Here is a 22,648-nt window from a genome sequence, read left to right as displayed (position 1 = left end):
TGACGCTATCATAAAAAAGCATTGTTCAAAACTACAATAAAATATTGAGCAATTATTAAAATCAAGGTGCAATCTTCAATGTCAACCTCAAACGTCAATTTTTTGCACTATGTAAATATTTATCATTGATATTTATTGGTCGTAATATTGCGCCATCTAAGGAGTGATTAAAACTAATATCAAATGTTGCTTTACTTAGCAACATTTACTACATACAATCGTTTTATTTTATTGTTTACAGCTTATGAACAGTTTCAAATCTCTTTTTTTATTTGTTTGACGTACTACACATATAAGCGAAATATTACGAATTGTGCAAAATTAAAATTTGAGTAATATCATATGTAATTATTATTAAAATTAAACTAAAATTAAAAGTAAGAAATCTACATATCCTAGGTTTTTATATTGATGACTTCTAGCGAACAAAATTTTAAATGCTTACCGTCTTACCACAAAAACTTTTAAATGTCAGTTTATGCCTTGTCTAAAAAAATGTCAAATTATGACGTTGACATATGGTTCATTTTGCAACCAACATTTTATTAGACAAGTGTAAAACAGGGTTTAAAGTTTTTGTAGTAAGGCCCTTAATATTTTCATTGTCACATTGCGCAATATTGTTGTACGTCTGGGGGTCGCCTTAGAATCACATGCTACAATATATTTTTCTATTGGCATTACAAGACATTTCTTGTGCCATATTCACAAACAACGCTCAAAAGAAAAAAAACTTCTTCAAGCAAGATCTTTATGGGACAGACAAGATTAATGTCACGTTTATTAGTTTTTGTGAAATGCTTTTGTTAATAGTAAAATATATAAAAGTTGTTTAAGAAGTAAAGAAAAAAAACTATTTATAAAACTCTGAAGAATAAGTCATTCCCGACGAATAACTGGTAAAGACAAACAATTTTAACTTGAAAGGTACTGACCTTATATGTTTGGTGAAATTTTCCTAATTTATTGTATTACATTGTAAATATTCAGTTAATATAACCTCAAAACTATTATTTGAGCATGTTAGTATTGTTATTGTATAATTGACAATGCGTTAAATACAATTGTGCTATTACTTTGTTAATTTCAGTTGTGATTTAGTTGTATTACATACTACATACTCCTCTACTTTTCCTGTGTTCAAGTGGTGCTCACAAAAATGATTCTAACTCTGCTTCTATAAATTCTATTTCATCTATGCTTGGTAATCATCATCATCTCCCAAGCCTTTTCCCAATTATGTTGGGGTTGGCTTCCAGTCTAACCAGATTCAGCTGAGTGCCACTGCTTTACAAAGAGCGACTGCCTATCTGACCTCAACCCAGTTACCTGGGCAACCCAATACCCCTTGGTTAGACGTGTCAGACTTACTGGCTACTGACTACCCGTTACAACTGCCAAGGATGTTCAATGACAGCCGGTACCTACAGTTTGACGTGTCACCCGATACACAGTCATTGGTGTCTAAGATATACTTAGAAAAGTTGCATTGGTACTTGCCTGACCTGGAATCGAACCCACTCCCTCATACTAGAGAGGTTGGTTTGTTACCCACTAGGCAGCCGTGACTTTGCTTGCGTATTGTACAGCTTTATTTTTAAAGTACAATTTGTTTCTGGGGCCTGATTCTCTTAAGTTAATAATGTCAAAATTGAATCGCAATAGCAGTTTTAACCATATCAGGCATTCTGCTACTAATAAAAGACCAATCGAAAGCCATTGAAATACGATTGGTCTTTTATTAGTAGCAGAATGCCTGATATGTTAGTAGGTTAGAAGGAGTATGACCAATCATATTCCAATGGCATTCGATTGGTCTACCATTTGGTCCTTTACGGTAGTTTGCTCTACAATCATATTGTTATAGTAAATAATTTGTAGACAATATGATTCATTATTGAAATTCATTATTGAATCACAGAAACGGATAAAAAATATTTCAAATTGGTCCAGTAGTTTCTGAGCCTTTTCGTTTCCTATTTGCTGTTCTGCTTTTTATGAACTTGGCGTTTCATTTGTATTTTAAGTCTATATTTTAGCCATCAAAATTATTTTTAGTTGTTTAAGTTTTAGACAGCTTTATCAAATTTAGTTTTAAAATATATTAAGTGTATATTTTAAACTGGTCTAGTTGTTGCATACTGCAAACGCTTTGCACGATGTCTTGGGTTCGATTCCCGATTCAGACCAAAATTGCCTTGTGGGTTGTAGAGATGTCTTGACAATACATTCAATGAAGCACCTTTTAAAATGTAAAATAAGAAAAACCATTTTATTTTAATTGTGAATGATGAAATCTGTAGAATTGTGACCAAAAAAAGGGTTTGCTACAAACATACTACAAGTTAGGCTGTGTACTTATAAAATTATATCGTAACAGCCGCAATTCCCCTTCCCCTTAATGATATGGCTTCCTTAAAACGTGATTTGAATTTTGATTTAAATGTAAAAATAACAGGAAACAGAGAAATCACGTAACTTCGTAATAGTTACTTTCGTTATTTGGTTCTAATCTGATCGATATGTTTTGACTTCAAAAGATAAAGAACGTGAGCCTAATGAATACTTTTTACTTTAGCTGTATGCATAATCGCATTTTATGTGAATTGAAAACAGGCTTACCATACGAGCGGTACTTAAAAACTTTCTGGTTATTTACTTATATTTGCTTTGCGCTTCATGCTGTGTTGCTTTTTGCGAAAAACTACTATAACAAACTTACTCTGCCCTGCGAATCATTTCATATAATCTTACTAGCGACCCGCCCCAGCTTCGTGCGGGATAACAGTATTTCCCCACTATTTAATGAGTGTTATTATACATAATATATAAACCTTCTTCTTGAAACACTATCTGATAAAGAAAACCACATGAAAATCGGTTGCGTAGTTTTGAACATTTAAGCGTACAAAGGGACATAGGGACAGAAAAAGCGACTTTGTTTTATACTATGTAGTGATAAATGCGACTTTTACGGATTTATGCAAGTGAAGAATCACATATAGCGTTGTGTTTATCCGTGTGCGAAAAAAACTTCCCTCTAGAAGAGTGTGTGGACTATTGTCGTATGAAAAACATTATAATAGATAATGCATTATGAAGTTCCTTGGGTTTCTAAGTTTCTATGTACTTTCTAAGTATATCGTGGACACCAATGAATGTGTTTCGGAGGGCATCCTTGGAAGTCGTTACGGGTAGTCAGCCTGACTCCAGGCTTACCAAGAGGTTGCCTGGGTAACTGGGTTGTCTGAGTAACTGGGTTAAGGAGGCCAGATAGGCAGTCTCCTTGTAAAACTCTGGTACTTAGCTGTATACGTTGAGACTGGCCATAACATAGCTGGGAAAGGGCTTGCAAGATGATAAATGCTCTACAAAAGCTGGAATTGGTTATAATACAATTTTTATCTGTGTTTCAGAATTGTCCGGATAGTCAGTCATAGAGGAAAATGGGAAAAGAGTAAGTCAAAGCCTATTTACAATTATGTGTTCCACTATGATTAATTATTACGCTTTAATAGTTTCATTTTCATTGCCAGATTTCCGGGCTAAGATTAAATAATTGTGCTCGTCTTATTGTTCTCTACAAAAAGTTAGTAGATTAGTTTTATAGCCTCTTTAGTGCTATTAAAAACACTTTTTAATGTTCTATGTTGTCTGTGACGATCTTTTTGACAGACTTCAGTTGCACTTGACATTTGTAACTTTGTGAAGTCCAAAAATCCACATTTCTTAAAGTGTAGTTTATCAAGCAACGCCATGTAAATAAAATTCCGACATGGCTCTCAAACATCTAAAATAATAATTTCCTTGCCACTATGAGCGAATCAGAATTTATAATAGACATCAACATTCAATTAGCCAATACACCTAACCTACACGCAAGGTATCTCAAACTTTGTCGGTTACGATCAACGAACGTATTTTATTTATAAAGTATAGTCATCATAACATGTTCCGGACATGACTGCATTGCAAATAATGCAAAAATATAAAACTAATTTAGTACCGTCTTTAAAAACATTTTTAAAGAAAGTATTGATAACTGTTCAACTTGTTTAGAATACACGAAATCAATAATATTCTACCGTGCTACCCTGGTTATCATCTTATGTCCTGTAAAGAATACTAATGTTTGATTCTGAAACAGACACCGCTGTGCTACCTTGTGCAGTGTGCACCCTTCTATTCAATATTTACTCCTGTGTCGAGATGAGATGAACGCAACTTCAGCCAATCGAGAGCTTTATCAATTTAACGCAGAGTTCTTTATTCTCTTCGTCTATTCAAACGTCGCTGTATCGTAACCACAAAGTTAAGGTTAAGTGAACCATCGCTGATGTGCTCATACGTTGCAGAATTATTCGATATGTTGCGAAGGAAACAGAATTGGAAACCACTAAAAATACAGAAGTAGTAAGTATATACCAAGTCCTTTATTACAGAAAGAAAGCAGAGACGGAGTCTGCGAATGGCGACGCTGTGTACGACGACAGTAAAAAGAAGAAGAAGAGCAAGAAGCACAAAAAACACAAGCGCGACGACACCACAGTCGATAAAACGATCAAAAGGAAAAAGAAAACCAAGAAGGAAAAACATAAGAGCCCTAAACAAGAAAGTGAAACTTCTCTATCAGACGTAGAGGAGCTGATACAGAAATCGGGACGACAGCAGATCAATAAAAGACCTCCAATCGTAATATCTAAAGCCAAAAATGGTGACGCATCTCACAAGGGTCATAGTAAAACTACCTACGTTAGGAAAGTGGAAGACCAAGAAACTTTAGAGATTATTTCTTCTAACTCCGAGACTGAAAATTATCAAGAAGACTGCGCAAGTCCAGAGCTAACGCTTATTGAAGATGACTTAAACCTTGAAGACCTCATGAAGCAAAAGGAGTTACTACAAGCTCGTCTCGTCGCTTATTACTCAGAGAAAAGTGACGATGAATCAAAAGATGACAAATATAACGAAGTCACATGTATAAACGATGATACTAGATCACCCATTCTTAAAAGGCCAAGGAAAGATAAAGATCACGACCATAGAAGGAGCAGTAAACACAAATCGAGCAAAGATCGGTCATCTGAGAGAGACAAATATAAACCCAAGAGACAAGAAGAAGATTTAAGAGAGATAATTAATAGAGAAAGTAGAAAAGAAATGGAACGGCGACTAGAAGAAAGGGAGTATAGAGAAAAAAAGGAGAAGGAGCGTCGGAAATTAGAAGAGAAGGAACGGGAAAAGAGAAGAGAACGAGATAGAGAAAGAGAAATCAGGGAGCGTGAAAGGGAGCGAGATAGAGAAAAAGAACGGCGATCTATAGAACAGCGGAGAAGAGGGGATAGCAGGGGAGACCTGTTGAAAATAACGCGGAGGTCACGAGACCGTTCGCCGAGGAATGCGCGCCGCGAACATAGGCACGTGGATCGCGAGCGACGTTCCCGAGAGCATCAAACGGGCAGGTGGGAGAAGCAGTCGCGGTCCGACCACAGGTCTAATAAGGTACAGACGATCAATACAGAAAATGTAATAATGGTTCATTTTTTTTTTGTATGAAGTTTTTTAATTTCTACTAAAGATATTATTTTAACGATATATTATTTAATGGTGTTTTTGAATTGCTTGTCAAGATTTGCACACTTCATGTCGGCCTGCTGCATAAATCTAAAATAAAAGAAATCCATGCAGTGTAGTTTATCTATGCATACACTTCGCCGAGACCCGAGGCGCACCACTCCGCCCCGCTGCTGTCTAACATGATATGCACGAATCTGAAATCTGCTTTCTTTTTCATTACTCTTTATTTGTTTATTATTGTCCGTGCGTCTAGAAAAGCGATTTTCTACTAGCAACATTTTAGCGAAAGTAACAGTAAGTACGCGAGATGATTTTGCGACAAAAGTCACGCGTACATGCGAGTCTGAAACCGCTCCAAAGGTGACATCCATTTTACAAGCTTTTTGTAACCTAATCAGTGAAGTCAGTCCGAAATCATTCGAAAATGAGTTATCAACATCACAATCACAATGTCATAGTTGACTTTTCGCTTTACGGGGACGACATTACGTTTTGTTATTTTTTATTATTATTTGTTGATGAGTAACATTGTTGTTGTTTTTCAACTGATGATAGTCGTGGTGGCCTAGTGGGCAAAGAACCAACCTCTCGAGTATGAGGGCGCGGGTTCTATTCCAGGTCAGGCAAGTACCAATGCAACTTTTCTAAGGATGTATGTACTTTCTAAGTATACCTTAGACACCAATGACTGTGTTTCGGATAGCACGTTGAACTGTAGGTCCGGGCTGTCATGGAATATCCTTGGCAGTTTTTACGGGTAGTCAGAAGACAGTAAGTCTGCCATCAGTCTTCCTTACCAAGGGGTTGCCCGGGTATCTGGGTTTGGGGGGTCAGATAGGGTAACCGCTCCTTGTACTGGTACTCAGCGACATCCGGTTAGAGTGGAAGCCGACCCCAACATAGTAGGGAAAAAGGCTCGGAAGATGATGATTGTTGTTGTTTTTCCCAATCTAATAGAAGAAGTGAAGTACGTGCCCTTGTCTGGTGTTTGATTTTTCGGGTACTCCTTTTGAAACGGGGTATGTTTGGGTTGGTACCAGAATAACTAGATCGCAGATTGAACACGGGCAATAAATACAATTCTTAATTAATAAAATAATCGATCTTTCACAAAAAGCGGTAATTTTTGATGGCACTTAGGTGCTCCCTAGAATCGTTAATCGGTTTTTCAAATGTCATTCTATTTTTGTGTCACTTCTTTGTTTTAATGGACATAAATAACGAATTGGGACTGCTGAATTAATATTGTTTTATTTTTAATTACAGAACACGTCCAATGAGGTAGCTCAAATAGTGCCAAGCTCTAGCGATGAGGAACTCAACATATCTATTAACACTGATGATGAAGAGGAAACTGAAGAACAGATCATTGAAAGGCGGCGGAAGCAAAGAGAACAGCTTATGAAGGTATGGTTTTATAACTATAGCAAAGCCGTTTTTGATTTGCCTTTGATTACCTGGAGCTATAAGGTTTATTTTATTTTGCCGTCAAAATTGAGGAAATTCCCGAAAAAGCTCAGGATGACTTAAATTGTCTTTATCAATGGTTTCCAGATAACTTGTTAACTGTAATTGTTAATTATAATCAAATGACATAATAAAAATCCTGAACTTCTATCCATATTTTCACGAGGTCTTAATATATCTATGTATAATTTAATAATTGCTATAAGTACCGAGTAGCCAAATTTATTATATCGTTATCACTTTTACAGCGTCTCGGTGGTGAGAACACAGACCCCAAACCGAAACCTGATGAGACCCCAATAACATCACCCCCACCAAAACCTGAGCATAAAACTGACGTGCAAACCAAGACCAGCATCAGAGTTGGTTCCGATACTCCAGAGGTTCGAGTAACGAACAAAGACTCCGTGGATACCAAAGATAAGAAGAGCGCCAAGGAACCGAAACCAGATAAACCTTCAACCGAGTTCATAAAGAACGCACAAAATGAATCGAAGTCCGAAATTAAATTGGAGAAGTCAATTAAAAGCGGGGAGTGGGATATGTTTGCTGATCAAGACAACTTTGACAGTGTTGATGTAAGTTTATACAACTGTTTTTTTTTTTCAATCCCATAGATAGATAGACAGATAGACAATAAGATAGACAGCGATGTCATACATAAAGCGAAGTGGAGAAGAAAAATTAGGAAAGCTAACTGTGGAGTCAGCTTTCCTAATTTTGGCACCATGACGGATAAATAGTATCTAATATTGTTTGAAAATACTTTAGATCTTAAATGCAGACCTAAAAGCCTGTTATGAAAGAGGTATTGATTAATCATGAAAGCACATAAAAAGTATGTATCATAGACTTATATAATACACTTGTTCCTCAAGGTTTCATCTGCATCCTGTGGAAACTTCTTCCCATATCTGGCTTCCTAACAGTGAAGTAACTATTCAAATCGTTTCAGTGCATCTGGAGTCTGTTTGATGCAAATTAACAAGCAAATCTTACGTCTTTATTTATTTATTAGTATATTGGTATAGAATAGATAATCTGATGCTTCAAACCTAACATACATTTAAGAATTGCATTCATTATGAGTTCAACCAATCCTTCTTAGAAAAACATAGTTATTATTTTATTGTGTTTTCAGACACCTACAGCCGGTAAACCGAAGAGTAAAAATGCAGCAGAAAACCCATCATTGACTGACAATTGGGATGATGCTGAAGGATATTATAGGTAAGTCCTTTGTAGCCACTTATGATCAGAGCCATTCCAGGTCAGGCAAGTACCAATGCAACTTTTTTAAGTTTGTATGTATGTACTTTCTAATTATATTTTAGACATCCTAGACCCCAAAGACTATACCAATGCAACTTTTCTAAGGTTGTATGTACTTTCTAAGTATATCTTAGACACCAATGACTGTGTTTCGGATGGCACGTAAAACTGTAGGTCCCGGCTGTCATTTAACATCCTTGGCAGTTATTACAGGTAGTCAGAAGCCATTAAGTCTGACACCAGTCTTGCCAAATGGTATGTTGCCTGGGTAACTGGGTAGATGAAGTCAGACAGGCAGTCGCTCCTTGTGGCTCCTTTTCGCTCCACTGTACCAGTGGTCAGCTGCATTAGGTTAGAGTATAACTCGACCCAACATAGTTGGGGAAAGGCTAGGCCGATAATGATAATTTGTTGTATGTTTACAGAGTACGCATCGGTGAGATGCTGGATAACCGATACACGGTGTATGGTTACACGGGACAGGGGGTGTTCTCCAACGTGGTTCGCGCGAGGGACCAAGCGCGGAACAACAGCGATGTGGCCGTCAAGATCATTAGAAATAATGAGATCATGTGAGTATACATTTTGGATGTATGTTGACTTATCTATAATATAAAAATGAATCGCAAAATGTGTTGGTAAGCGCATAACTCAACAACGCCTGGACCAATTTGGCTAATTCTTTTTTTGTTGTGTTTGTTATTGTCAGGAGAAGGTTCTTATGAAAAAAAAATAGGGTAAAGTAGAGAAGTCATTTGAAGGGAGCGAAGCCGCGGGCAAAAGCTAGTGCATGATATAATTCACAGTGAGGCCCACTAGGGACAAAGCCTGCCGGGACAGTGTGTTGTTCGAAAGAGTTACTGCCTCCCTGACTCCCTCCCTATAGTAACAAGAACAAACAGCTGTCATTGAACATCTTTAGCAGGAGTTACTTGTAGTCAGAAGCCAGTAAGTCTGACAACCAGTCTTGCCAAGTAGTATTGGGTTGCTCAGGTATCTGGGTTGAGGGGGGAGATAGGCAGTTGCTCCTTGTAAAACTCTGGTGCTCAGATGCATCTGGTGAGCTGGTAGCCGGTCCCACAAAATTGGTAAAAGCGTCTTGAGATGAGTAATAAGAACAATGTAAAATATGATTTGATTTTACCAAAAATTGGCTATACTGTTAGACTATTACTGTTATTACTATTACTGGCTATATTGATAGATCATTATAATCAAATTATGAGTTTCGATAGGAGCTGGTCTCAGTTGTATTGTTTTTTATTGAATCACTTGCTTTAACCCGCGGTTTCACCCTCGTCCCGAGATAACTGCTTCCCGTAGCCGGACGTTGACAAAAACTTTCTTATGTCCCTCTCCCGGGTCTAACCTCCCCTCTAATTTTCAGCGTAAACGGTCCAGCCGTGTAATATATAATATAATTTAGATATAAGGATTCATTTATATACGTATTTTTATAAATAACTGTGATATGCTATATAAATCTGTATATATTTTCAGGCACAAGACCGGTCTTCGGGAGTTAGAAATCCTGAAGCGACTGAACGACGCGGATCCCGAAGACAAGTTCCACTGTCTGCGCCTATTCCGTCACTTCTTCCACAAGAGACACTTATGTATGGTCATGGAACCTCTCAGTATGAATCTACGAGAAGTTCTGAAGAAATATGGCAAGAATAGCGGAATTCACATCAAAGCTGTACGCAGCTACACTCAGCAGATGCTTTTAGCACTAAAGTTATTGAAAAAAACCGGTATATTGCATGCAGGTGAGGGACTTTGAAACTTATTTCTATACTAATTAGCTGTTTTCCCGCGATGACATCCGCGTACCGTGGGAACTATTGTCCGAAACAGAGATAAAATATAGCCCATGCTACTCGAAAAAAAAAAGAAGAGAGAATGAATTTTTCAAATCGGTTCGGCAGTTTTGGAACTTAAATAAAACTACTTTTACGGATTTTATCCCAGTTATATTAATATTATTTAATCCCTACTTAATAGTTTTGGAACTTTTAGGGTACAAACAAAAAAAAAATGATTCCCCTTTGTTATATCTATACTAGTGTAGCAATATAAAAAGGAGGATTTTTTTGTTTGTTTGTGAATTACTAACAGTACAAGCAATGCTGCTTTGTCATTGCATGTCTTGCTTGGTTTAAAATAACATTTTATCTTGGATATCCAAGATTGGTTTTGGCAGCTGTATTTTTATAGAACTTACAATAAAATGATTAATCTATTCCAGATATAAAACCGGATAACATTCTTGTAAACGAGAACAAATTGATGTTAAAACTGTGTGACTTTGGCGCGGCCGGCCACGTATCTGACAATGAAATCACGCCCTATCTCGTCTCAAGATTTTACAGATCTCCTGAAATTATACTAGGAGTCCCGTACGACCATGGCATAGATATGTGGTCAACTGCATGCACCATATACGAACTGTCCACGGGAAAAATCATGTTTAGTGGAAAATCAAATAACGAAATGTTAAAATATTTTATGGACCTTAAGGGGAAGATACCAAATAAGATAATCAAAAAAGGCTATTTTAAGGAACAACATTTTGATGCTAATTGTAACTTTTTATATCATGAACTGGATAAGATTACTGAAAGGGTGAGTTTAACAGTACAATATAGCAATAGTATTTGTTGATTCTCGATATCGACCGACTACCTGCCGTCCCTAATATTCTATCTATATATTGGTAGGTTACTAGAGATAGAATGTTGACATTAACCTCAAACAACTAGTGTCAAATTCTTAGCTCTAGTCAGCAAAACAACCGAATAGATACAATATTAGAAACGGGTATACATCAATTTTAGCAATGGAAAATGTTACAGTTCCTTTAACGTTTACTCACGACAACTGATTTCACAAGCATTTTTAACTGATTTGCATTTTTTTACAGGAAAAAGTAGTTATAATTTCAAGTATAAAACCGACGAGGGACCTTCAAGCCGAACTCGCCCCACCACATCACCGCCTGCCGACTCCCGAAGCCAAAAAGATCACACAGTTAAAGGATTTACTCGAACGCATGCTCATGTTAGATCCCGCTAAGAGAGCCTCGGTCAACCACTGCCTCGCACATCCGTTTATACAAGAGAAAATCTAACAATACCCACGACCTCCCCCGGGCTACCGGGGCAGGTCCAGAAACCGCTACAAAACTAGAAAATAGAATAACTTAGCCCAAGAGCCAGTGCCAGTGCCCAAGAGCCAAGACCTTCGTTATTTTATAAGGGCTGAAACTTTGTGTGTGCATAGTCTATCGTTTATACCTACTGTAAGGCAGATGCACACACAAAATTTCAACCCTTATAAAATAACGAAGGTCTAGCAGTAGCTGGCTCTCGATCTAACCCGTCATTTTACGTGATTACAGATATATTAGTAAATTATAATGAGTATCACTTCCGTGATACAAGGACTGCTAAGTTCCGAACACCGTAAATTGTTATTGAATGAGTAATGAAAAGTATTTTAGCTGATTATGTTATGCGTAAAGGGATAGACAATTGAATCCGTAGTCACTAAGCTCCAAGTTATAAATCGTTGTTTAACTACAGCCTTTGATAAGGATTATTATTGTTTGTGACATTTTAAACCATTCACAAAGTTCCATTACTAAAGGGGGAGTACAACTGTGCAATAATTCCAATAGAACAAATAATTACTGTTCATAATCGACTTATCATGTTCAATACATGATGATGATGCCATTTTTATATCAAGTGAATAATATGTCTCAAAAAAGTGTTCATGAAAAAGTTGCATCGAAAAATTAATCATTACAAGTAGCTTAGTACTTATGTTTTGAATTTACAAATGTTTTTAGATGATAATTACTTGGAAGAGCGGTATTACTTAATTCATTCATCTTTTATCAGTACCTACTGTAAGAAAGCCTTTTACTAAAAACTGTTGTTGTGCGAGTTTTCCATATTTATAAATTCAAAATGAATTCAAGGTTTATGTTTTTATACGTCCTAAAGAGCGGTTATACTTAATGAAAACTTCCAATGTGATTTAACTTTGCCTTCCATAGTAGTTCAAGTAAACATTCACTTCTGTCAGAATTTTAACTTATCCTACTCTGTCTGTACCTCGCATCAACGAAGCCTACTAATTAGGTGCTAGGTGGTTCATGAAAGGTTGTAATTTTTTTATGATTGTTCCAATCTCTGTAAGTTCATGACTAAAAATCTTCCTTATTCCATGATAATAACTACAGACAGCATGTATACCCTTAAAACAAGTTACGCCACCTAGTAATAGTCTTTGATACATCCCAATTAGTCTTTTGTAAATAAAGTTTTATTAAAAATAACGACAATTCCTAGTAAATTGATTGTTTCAGAAAGTAAATCAGTAACGGAAGAAGTGGCGCAAGTTATTTCATGCTTGTACCAGTAGTGTTTGTGTTCCACTACTGTGGTACAAGATTGTTGAACTTGCATCGAGTCAATGATGAGAATAAATTATTTAGGTACCAGTTGTTATTTTATTTCTCCTTTTATCTTTTGTACACTATTGTGGGAAAGACATATTCTTTGATAGTTGAAGTAAATATAATAATGTTATACACATGAATGTGTGTTTGCTTGCTCCGTTTCCATCCCTCGTCGAGAAATCGCTGCTCAATATTGCTATTGTTTTTAGTCACAAATTATGTCACACCTACATTATCGAGGAAATCAAACGGTTTTATATTGTAGGTACGTTTTACACATGAAACTAAGGGCATAAACTGCGTTAAGCGTGCCTCTCGCGTGTCCATACAAAAACGACCCGCGCGTGCCCATGCGCGTGCACACGCTCGTGAGCCCGTCGCGTGATACTTCCGTGCAATGGGGCACGCATGCACGCGACGTGATCACGCATCACGTTGGACGGGTCCACGCGCGAAGCCCGCTAGCGGGTGCACGCGCGTGCTTGTTCAGTTGACAGCGCTATCTCGAACCGACCGCACGCGCGTGCCCGGCCCATAACAAAAAATGACAAATTTTGTACTGAGAAAACTGCGTACGCGGATGCACGCGCCGATGCCCGCGCATAAGCACGCGAACGTGCTCACGTGCGTGCACCAGAAGCGTGGCCCGCGACGTGCTCACGTGCGTGCACACGCTTAACGCAGTTTATGCCCTTAAGCTAACTAAACACCGAGTACCTAACGCCTTGGCTAACTACTGCATCATTATCTATACTAATATTATAAAGCTGAAGAGTTTGTTTGTTTGTTTGAACGCGCTAATCTCAAGAACTATTTGAAAAATTCTTTCAGTGTTAGATAGCCCATTTATCGAGGAAGGCTATAGGCTACTTTTTATCCGGGTTCGTGCCGTGGTTCCTACGGGATGCGGGTGAAACCGCTGACAGAAGTTAGTCTATACTAATATAAAGCTGAAGAGTTTGTTTGTTTGTTTGAACGCGCTAATCTCAGGAACTACTGGTCCGATTTGAACAATTCTTTCGGTGTTAGATAGCCCATTTATCGAGGAAGGCTATTGGCTACTTTTTATCCGGGTTCGTGCAGAGGTTCCCATGGGATGCGGGTAAAACCGCTGGCAGAAGCTAGTCTATCATATACAGTGGAGTTTTAAATTATCAGCCGTCCTTTAGAGGCCACATGTAGCAAGTACCTAGGTGTAAACATGCTAACCGAAAAATTTCATACGACCACCTTATTATGGTGTTCTTTACTATTCAGATAGGAGACAAATGATACAAATTGGGATAATAAAAGCAGATTTGTAACAATGAGTTTTTTTATTTAGAACGATTTAGTTAGTGTTTAAATCCTATGTTAAATTAAGCTTTACGATTCTGCGTATATTTTGACCACTCCCACTACTGGGCAAATGCCTTAGACTTTGTAAAGTGATTATCTATGGAGAACATTTGAAACCGTTTTCCTCGGGATCGCAGGGTGCGATTCCAAAAATATTTTAATTTCGTGTTAAAAGTTTTATTATTATGTGTATGTCTTTTCCAGACCTCGGGATTATGGAGTCCCGGATTTTTGGGAGGCGAACGTGGGGCACAAAACCTTCGATTATCCCTGTATGCACTATAGAAATGTACCCAAGGACAATCCCTGGTAGCGGGGCCCAGCATGGCCAAGGCCTGCCGGGGCTCCCGGTTGTTCGAAAGAGATACCGCGGCCCTGGTACATAAAAGGCCTATGACGGAACACGACGGTTTTTAGTCAGTAAGAGTCTGACACTCCCTCACCGCTGCTAACCCACAGCGGGAGGGGCATTTGACGATTTTGACGTCGTTAAAAAAAAAAAAAAGGACAATCCCCGGTTCAGTGCTAAACTATTGCTAACTATGGATGAAAACTACCTTGGGCTATTGTGATGGGATGCTAATGGACTAGGAATGGGGAGACTACACAGGAACTATGGCACCTGTCGATGACAATGTATTAAACCACCACCACCTCGCTTACTGGGCCCCCAGGAATCAGTCGCTGAATTGCAACAAGAGGGCAACAGGTACATGAGCGGCTGAGGGGTGAGGATACCTCGGCGGACTTTAAACGCAGATCACGCGCTCCCTGTGGGTCCAGCATCACCGGCCCACTCGCCACTTACCACGAGGCACCTACCCTCGAGCAGGGCTGCTAACCCTGCTCTAGCGACTCCACTCTGGACGGCCAATGAAGGCAAGCCAAGAGGTGGGAGACCTATCCCCCGTCATGCTTCACTCCGGCAGGCCGGAGATGGGGGACAGTATATTCTCCCTGGAGCACTCGGATATATAGCCCCGCGGGGTCGCTACTCCCCGTCATCCGCCTCAGATGCCCTGCGGTTATTATTATTAAATTTATTTGTAGGCATTATGTTATTTTTTTATATAAATGTCCAATGTGTACAGATTAGAATGGTTACACTAGTTAGAAAGAGACGAACCAAGATTTATGACCTCTCACTCGGCGCGTGCTTAGTCGCACAGTAGGTAGGCTTTCCAGTTGTACGTAGTACTTATTAATTCCATGTGTGTAGAACAAAGTTGACAGTTGACGTGCACTTGACAAATCCTTCTCTGTCAAACTGACAAATGTTTCAGGTTTCCAAAATTCCATAATAAAAGGCTTCTGTAATACCTACTACATAAATAGGATTTTCTATTATTCAAAAAACATATATAACATAATCTTGAATATTTTTGTAACAACGTTGTATGTAAGTTTCAATTATTAAGTCCTATGAATCTTTTTTAGGTTATGAAAATGTTTTGATCCCAATTTAACTATTGCCAATAAATGTACAAAAACTTCCTTTTCGACGAATTAACTCCATGAAATCGAATGCGAGCTACAGTTTCTGTCATTTTGACGAATACTTAGAAACGGTTTTCAACTATTACCCCTACGATGCATTTCATGAATGGTTGCTTCCTGATATTTTTCAGTACCTATGACATCGTTGGAACATGCAGCCCGTGTTCGTCGGCTTTATAAGCTGATATTCAGAGTCCATAGAGCTCTGCCGCCAGAGCTTAGGATCATGGGTGATAACTATGCAAGAGATGAATTCAAAAGGCATAAGAAATGTAACCCTGAGGAAGCAAAGATATTCCTCAACGAATGGACGGTATGTGGCCTTAGTTATCACCTATTGTTATATAATAAAGAGGAAACATTTCTATATTTATTTGTACCCAAAAAAAAATAACTTAAAAATTCTTTCGCTATTGGAATGCTGCCCAATTCCCTAGTAATCTAGGTTATATTTTATCCGGGAATGGGCAGAAGTTATCCCAGGTCAGTGGTAAAACTATGGCAAAACAACTAGTTTTCAAAAACTTTGTAATTGACACAACAAAGTATGTTGATACCACCATTTTTAAAAGTTGATTAATTCCAGAAGCATAAACAATACCTGATTAATTATTATCCAGATACATGATGTACTTGGGGAGATAATAAAATCTTTCTTATTCTATTTCAGGACTATGCAATAACATTAGCTAAGCAGATGAAACCCCTACAGCAAGTGAAGAAGAAGAAAGTAGGTGAATACCTAGACCCTCAACTTCTAGACCACATGACTGATGAGCAACTAGTTCAATTGTATGAACTCCACAAAGCAGCTACGGAACCCACTAGTAAAAACGACATTGAAGATAAGAAATGATTTAAGTTTAAGTAATTTTGTTTCAGTATCTGAATTTATTGAGATATTTCTTATGGATTGAGCTTAATTTGAAAGAGGTTGAAGACAGATCATCATCATCATAGATTTTGTGTACAGATATGACATATGCTAGATTATTGAGAGCATAAATCATTCAGGAGATTACTGCAGCAATAGGTGACATGCCTTTCATTAGCTTGAAACCATTAAGACCTTACTTAACTCTCATAAGTTTTAAACTGATTCAGCCTTGCTTTTTTCCAACAATGTTGATATTGACTTCTATAAGTCTATCCACTTGCAGTGGCATACCTGTGTTTAGCCTCTAGCAATAAAGTTCTAATTTTGTGTTTACAAAACACAAACCATGGACTTAATTTGTAATCTGGAATCCAACCCATACACTAATACTTCAGAGATTGGTGCTTTACCGACTAGGCCACTACCCTTCATCATGCATCTTTGCTGAAAGACATTGGGAGAGTAAATTAAATTCATCGCATAGTTGGATCCATAAGAAATAGTTTACCCCGTTATTGCCTCCAGTTTGCTTTGTAATACACAGCCGAATTCCCAAAACTGCTGCTTTCTAGCATTTGTGTAGTCAAGCAATTTATGGACTCTGTGAATTCAATCAAACTATTTGGTCGGTTTAATATCGCTCAGATGTGTGCATACGTGCATTACGTATTCATTTATGAGCCCTGTTAAATGCGATGTGCAGCTGTTTTGGGAATTTGGATATGACACAATTGTATAGTGACTTTAGCATTGACTGTACCTAAATAGATTGCCGTTCTTGCTGTGATTTGGTGATTTAATCGTGAAGTTGCTGTAAATAGTATTATGTAGTTGAGTTTGTATTATTTATAAGTAGAATAATAATAGATCAATTTGTTCATCAGAGTCATTTTTATTTATCCTACAAAATGTATCTACAGATTATAGACATATTTAAAAAAAAATGTAGTAAGTATGCTATGCTATATAAAAAAAAAACAAAAATTTCTTCGGCTTATATATATATATAAGGCTTTCTTCAACGGGGAATCGAACCCCAGTCGTGGAATTAAAACAGCTGTACAATTTGAGTCAAGTCCACAAAGAAGCAAAACCTAATCACGGTAAAAATTACCTTGTATTTTCAATAACCGCAAAAATAAAAATGCTATACCATGACAGTAAAAGTGCATAGCAATTATTTAGGCCCTTTCACATTATCAACTCACCTGCCGTCCGCCAAGCCTTTTCTTATGTTGAGTTCGGCTTCCAGTCTGGGACTCGATTCTGCTAATTTTACGTAAGCGACATACGATAGACTCCTACTTTAGGGTAAAAATAAACAAAAAATCTAAGTAGGTAGATATACTCACCTCTTTACTAAACTTAATATGTATTAGTAACACAGGTACTATACTAATATTATAAAGCTGAAGAGTTTGTTTGAACGCGCTAATCTAATGAACTTTTGGTCCGATTTGAAAATTTCTTTCAGTGTTAGATAGCCCATTTATCGAGGAAGGCTATAGGCTACTTTTTATCCCGGTATGGGAAGTAGTTCCCAGGGGATGCGGGTGAAACCGCTGGTCTAGAATAAAACAACAAAATAGGTTTTATACAAATCACTTTATTCGTCAACCAGATATAGGTATTTCACTTACATGCAATGAAAACAAAACCAAAAAATAGGTACGTACATTTCAATTTCCGTGTTTCGAAATCAATTATGTAGGAACCTACACTAATTCCTAACTTATGCAAGTACCAAGCCGGTGGATTTACGATTCTATTATTTACACCTAAATTTAAAAAGGCTAATTATTATTTTGAGTTAAGCGAGATCATTACAGCTTAGGTATATTTTGTGTTCATAAGCTAGGTATGGAAAATTGCTACTCGTGTTCGATGAACTTTATATTAGGGCGCCCACACAAAACAAACTTTAGTGCACTGCGGAATAAGTGCTTTGAATACATTTTTCGCTGTTCGAAAGTTCTTCTTCCTGAGTAAGGCTATATTTTATCCCGGTACAGAAGGTATTTCTCGTGGGACGTGGGTGAAACCGCGGGAAAACGGCTGGTTATTAACAATGGACCTCTGATATCGTATTGAATAAATTAATTTGAACGTTGAACAAATTTATTTTGGTTCAATCATGCATTATCAAGATAATTAATTATTAAATAGAAAAATTAAATACACTCTGGTGCAAAAAAAGTTCTTAGAACTTTATGTTTGCTTCAAATGGTTTTAATGATTGGAATATGTTAGTAGATTTTTTTTTGCAAAAGAGTTTATATACGTCGCTTGTCTAACACCATTTATTATTTCTTCTTAGTTTAGTGTTCAGTGGCTCCTCCTTATAAGACACATGTTTCCTAGGCCGCATCGCATCGCAGTTTTGTGTGGGTTCCCTAAGAGTAGGTATATCAACTTAATAGTTATTTTATCTCCATATAAATATTTTTACAGAAAAGTTTATAAAAGGTAAATGTGAATTTAAAAACCTAATACAAAGATACAGATATTAATTGGAGCATTACTTTAAGCAGTAGGTAGGTACTTAATTTATTTGTTTTATATGTAGGTGTTTGTGTAAAAAGTTCTATCAAGATTGTCTACTGTTAGTGCAGCCATACTCATCCTGCGACCTGCCGAGCCTTTGTGATTGACCCACCTGGATCAGCCCCAGATACAAAACATCAAAGGGTGAAAGGGGGATTTGAAACGACCAAAAAAATAATCGCGCCCTTCATTTATGTACTGGTCTGTGCTTCGATGTATAGTACTCGAACCCCTCGTGCGCGATTCCAACTTCGTCGGTTTTTTTTCACCAATTTTTTTGCGACCTGCGCGTCTTCTTTGATTTGTCTATGGTCCATGTGGCCCCGCCAAAAATTTAAAATTGAGAAAGGTTGAGTGTGGCTGCTTTAGTGCTTACTTAAATAGAGAATATGTAGAAAGTACCGCTACATAAACTGTCTGTGCCATCGTCGACCTATGTACGAACCAGCATGTTGTCTCAGGCACCTATTTATCAGTACCTAATGTTTACTATTTCACTATACTTTTAAATTACATTTAAGCGCTAAACATTTAATGATTAGTGGTGGAAACGGTTCTTCGTTTTCCTGAAATCGTATCACAACCCAGTAGTGAGCTACTTAGTTATTAATGGCTACTATGTAAACAAACATCTTTTATGAGCTTTAGTCTCCTCTAAAAATCTGCATTGCCTTCTAAATTACTAAGTCAGCCACCGTCTATGGTCCCATAATGATTTTAGGTGCCTAAATACTTAACCTAAGTATTATCGACTGATGGTTGTAGTACAAACTAAGAGGTAATCGGAATAATAGCCGAAACACTGGTTATAAAATACGTCCAAAAATATAACGTAATCACAACACGCAAAGTTATACAACATTAGTACACCTATTCCTTCCTTTCTGCATTACCGCTAGCACTTCCAGTCTTGAATTCTTAACACATAAAAGCATTCTTCAGCCACTGTAAACAAAAATGATTAAAATTAATATTTTATTAACTAATCATTTGCACCCGCGTCCGGTCACCATCACCCTAGCTAGAGGCTTTCCAATAGAAAAATAATTTTCAAATAGGATTTTTCTACTTTTCAATGCATTTTTTTTACATTCGATCAATTACTATTCTGTAAGTGAATATGGAACTAGCAATTGCGCAAAGACTCATCGTCTGTCCGGTCGTTTCCCCTTTATGTTGGGGTCGGCTTCCAGTCAAACCGAATGCAGTTGTGTAGGTACCAGTTTTTTTACAAAGCAAAACGCGCTAAACTTAATGACAGCAATCATTACCCAATTAAAGTAGAAACACAAAGTAGCTACAATAGCACTATAGATAACAATTCTAAGGTGATGATGATTCTATTTAATTTATAATAATAATTTTAAGCATTTACCTCTGTTAAATTCATTTGAACGCCTTCCGTTCGTAGGCTGTTGCTTCTGTGGTATATTTCTGGGAAAAAAATTACAACATATTAGGTACTTACCTACTTAGGAGATTTCTTTTTTTAGGGAGTATAAAAAAATGAGTGTACGAAGTTATATAAAAAACCAGCCAAGAACGTGTCGGGCCACGCTCAGTGTAGGGTTTTGTAGTTTCCCGACAATGACTGTCGCGACCCCATCAACTCAGAAAAATCTAAACAGTGAAGTAGCCCAAACTACACTACTAAAATTATTTTCCTGGAAAGTCTTTACAAAGTTCTACTTTTGAGATTATCAGCGGACGGACAGACAGACATGTCGTAACTATAAGGGTTGGATATAACTACGTAACCCTTAAAAAGATAGGCAGGAAGGTAATTATTGGGCTAATATTTGTGTTCTTACCAAACGCACGATGTAGATGCATCACAGCCGAAACGAAGTCACCGAACCTGAGCATGCCGTCTTTTCTCATATACCTCAGAACAAGGAGGTTCATCACTTTCTCGGGTACTATGAAACCGACGTCACGGAGGGCGTCACGAAACCTCTCAGCCCTCAGGACACCCATCTTTTCTAGAGCGTGCGTCCTGAACACGAGCTGCCAGTGCTTCAAACTACACATGAGGTCTTTGAAGTCAGATAGCGTTATTCGACCTGTGCCTTTTTTCTGTGGTGTCGGTTAAAGAATTTTATGCATTTTTTAATTAATTTTAAAATTGTAAAAACGTGATTAAATAACGAATTAGTAGAAAACCAAGAGAAAAAAACAGTATCTAACTGAGAAAACATTGGTCAGTCGCGTGCCTATAGTCAATACATTAATCACGAATCAAACAAAAAAGAAATTGAAAAGGATACATCTAACGATAAAACGATCTGTCTGCACGTGTCTATAGAAGCGCAACTCTTGATGTAGTCATTAGGGAGACACGCGTCAAGCAGTTCTTGCAGTTCAAACGGGTCTATCGACTTATGTTCATCAGCCAATTGGAGGAATATAGCTTCGTATTGCTTAAAGCTATTCACTTTTACTACCGGGAGAGCCTTTACTATAGCAGTTTTCGTCATCTGCGGCGGATTGTCCAGCAACTTCATCTTGATCGGTTTGCTTGAGAATACTCTTAAAGTGAAGTTAGCTTCATCGCGTGGCTCAAATGTTGTAGGCATAATTATGAAGGCACTTGCTTCTAGCCGTGATCTGTGAAATGATAGCCATTTAATAATTAATTGGGACAGGAGGTCACAATTTTGTGCGGAAAAGGACCTAAGAAAATTGTCAATCTTAACCATAGATTTAGGATCCCGCTACTGTTTGATAGATTTGCAATGCGTAACAGATACTATATGTGGCATGACTACAAAATGCGGACACTCTAAGAGGCAGTAAGCAGTGGTCCCGAATATATCAAACGCATAACAACGAAACCAGCGATACTTTGAAAAATGTTCTATGATCAAAATAAAGACACAGCAAATACCGATTTCAAAGTTGATAAAAGCAGGTATATTTACTAACACATGAAAAACTCACTCAACAGACGTAAGTACTTAGTTAATTTTTGGCGACACGTTATCGCTCGATTGTCGATCTATTTACTATTTTAACTATTTATTCATATGTGTCATTTCATGACAAAAGGTTCCTTATGGACTTTGGTGCTTAAGTCATTTGGAGATACAAATTCTACAATCTTGCTTAGACTAAAAAAACATAATGTCGTAAGTGCCAACAGGTACCTTTTACCGCGAACTGACACATATGATCTTAATGAGACTTTATGTAGGTACAATATCTATTGATTTCTTAATTCTAGTTTATACATTTTAAATAATTTTAAAACTCATTACACACCTGTGAGTAACTTGTCGACTATTTGTGTATTGAGAATTTATGGTACTTTTCACTTTTCTGAAAAATAAGGCTCTTGCAGTCTCGTTCAAAGGTGCAGGAATTTTGAAAATGCTGAAGCCGATGACTTTGGGTTCCATAGTACAGTGCTGGTTGAGAGATATGATGACAGTATCCGGTTCTGTTAGGACTATTTGGATTTGTGGGTTGGTGTGAAAAAAATCTGCAATGTACATAAATAATGTAGGTAGGTACATATAGTTGAAAGATTTAATTAAGGGATCTATCAGACAGAGAGCGGTCACGTCACGCGTTCTGCGTTCGAGCTCTACTACTAGTTCTACTTGACT

General features: G+C 37.5%; 3 protein-coding genes across 4 annotated transcripts in view; 2 read left to right on the top strand and 1 right to left on the bottom strand.

Moving 5' to 3' along the window:
- The first annotated feature begins 729 nt into the window (after positions 1-729).
- LOC124645239 (serine/threonine-protein kinase prp4) lies at positions 730-12,826 on the top strand. 2 transcript variants are annotated; one of them, XM_047185031.1, is made up of 10 exons: positions 730-899; positions 3,417-3,457; positions 4,443-5,502; positions 6,844-6,984; positions 7,293-7,622; positions 8,186-8,274; positions 8,742-8,888; positions 9,817-10,085; positions 10,565-10,941; positions 11,240-12,826. In XM_047185031.1, exons 2-10 carry the CDS (start codon positions 3,447-3,449, stop codon positions 11,444-11,446), a joined length of 2,631 nt encoding a protein of 876 aa, XP_047040987.1. In that variant the 5' UTR covers positions 730-899; positions 3,417-3,446; the 3' UTR covers positions 11,447-12,826. The 2 variants fall into 2 exon arrangements, with proteins under 2 accessions (XP_047040987.1, XP_047040986.1); XM_047185030.1 differs by having other exon boundaries at positions 730-927.
- Positions 12,827-15,360: 2,534 nt separating this feature from the next.
- Positions 15,361-17,379, top strand: LOC124645244 (succinate dehydrogenase assembly factor 3, mitochondrial). The gene is made up of 3 exons (XM_047185038.1): positions 15,361-15,521; positions 15,751-15,932; positions 16,290-17,379. The coding sequence occupies exons 2-3, from the start codon at positions 15,756-15,758 to the stop codon at positions 16,473-16,475; spliced, it is 363 nt and encodes a 120-aa protein (XP_047040994.1). The 5' UTR covers positions 15,361-15,521; positions 15,751-15,755; the 3' UTR covers positions 16,476-17,379.
- A 703-nt stretch (positions 17,380-18,082) lies between these two features.
- LOC124645241 (calpain-C) overlaps positions 18,083-22,648 on the bottom strand; it is a 48,581-nt gene continuing 44,015 nt past the window's right edge. The window contains exons 10-14 of the mRNA XM_047185033.1: positions 22,302-22,521; positions 21,308-21,647; positions 20,852-21,116; positions 20,416-20,474; positions 18,083-19,985 (exon numbers count right to left, since the gene is read on the bottom strand). Coding sequence (XP_047040989.1) covers positions 19,959-19,985; positions 20,416-20,474; positions 20,852-21,116; positions 21,308-21,647; positions 22,302-22,521 — 911 coding nt within the window. The 3' untranslated portion in view covers positions 18,083-19,958. The remainder of the gene's footprint in view (positions 19,986-20,415; positions 20,475-20,851; positions 21,117-21,307; positions 21,648-22,301; positions 22,522-22,648) is intronic.

The sequence above is a fragment of the Helicoverpa zea genome, chromosome 31 (genome assembly GCF_022581195.2).
Source record: "Helicoverpa zea isolate HzStark_Cry1AcR chromosome 31, ilHelZeax1.1, whole genome shotgun sequence".
In the NCBI taxonomy this organism is placed as follows: Eukaryota; Metazoa; Arthropoda; class Insecta; order Lepidoptera; family Noctuidae; genus Helicoverpa; species Helicoverpa zea.
Note: the sequence above shows the minus strand (reverse complement) of the source record. Positions and strands in the feature narration are given on the sequence as shown.

What these genes read in the sequence shown, in the direction of transcription:
- LOC124645239 (XM_047185031.1), top strand. An exon ending in CCGACCACAGGTCTAATAAG is followed by an intron (nt 5,503 to 6,843) that starts GTACAGACGATC and finishes TTTTAATTACAG; the next exon opens with AACACGTCCAATGAGGTAGC. An exon ending in TGGATAAGATTACTGAAAGG is followed by an intron (nt 10,942 to 11,239) that starts GTGAGTTTAACA and finishes ATTTTTTTACAG; the next exon opens with GAAAAAGTAGTTATAATTTC.
- LOC124645244 (XM_047185038.1), top strand. Translation starts at nt 15,756, where the DNA reads ATGACATCGTTGGAACATGCAGCCCGTGTTCGTCGGCTTTATAAGCTG. An exon ending in TATTCCTCAACGAATGGACG is followed by an intron (nt 15,933 to 16,289) that starts GTATGTGGCCTT and finishes ATTCTATTTCAG; the next exon opens with GACTATGCAATAACATTAGC.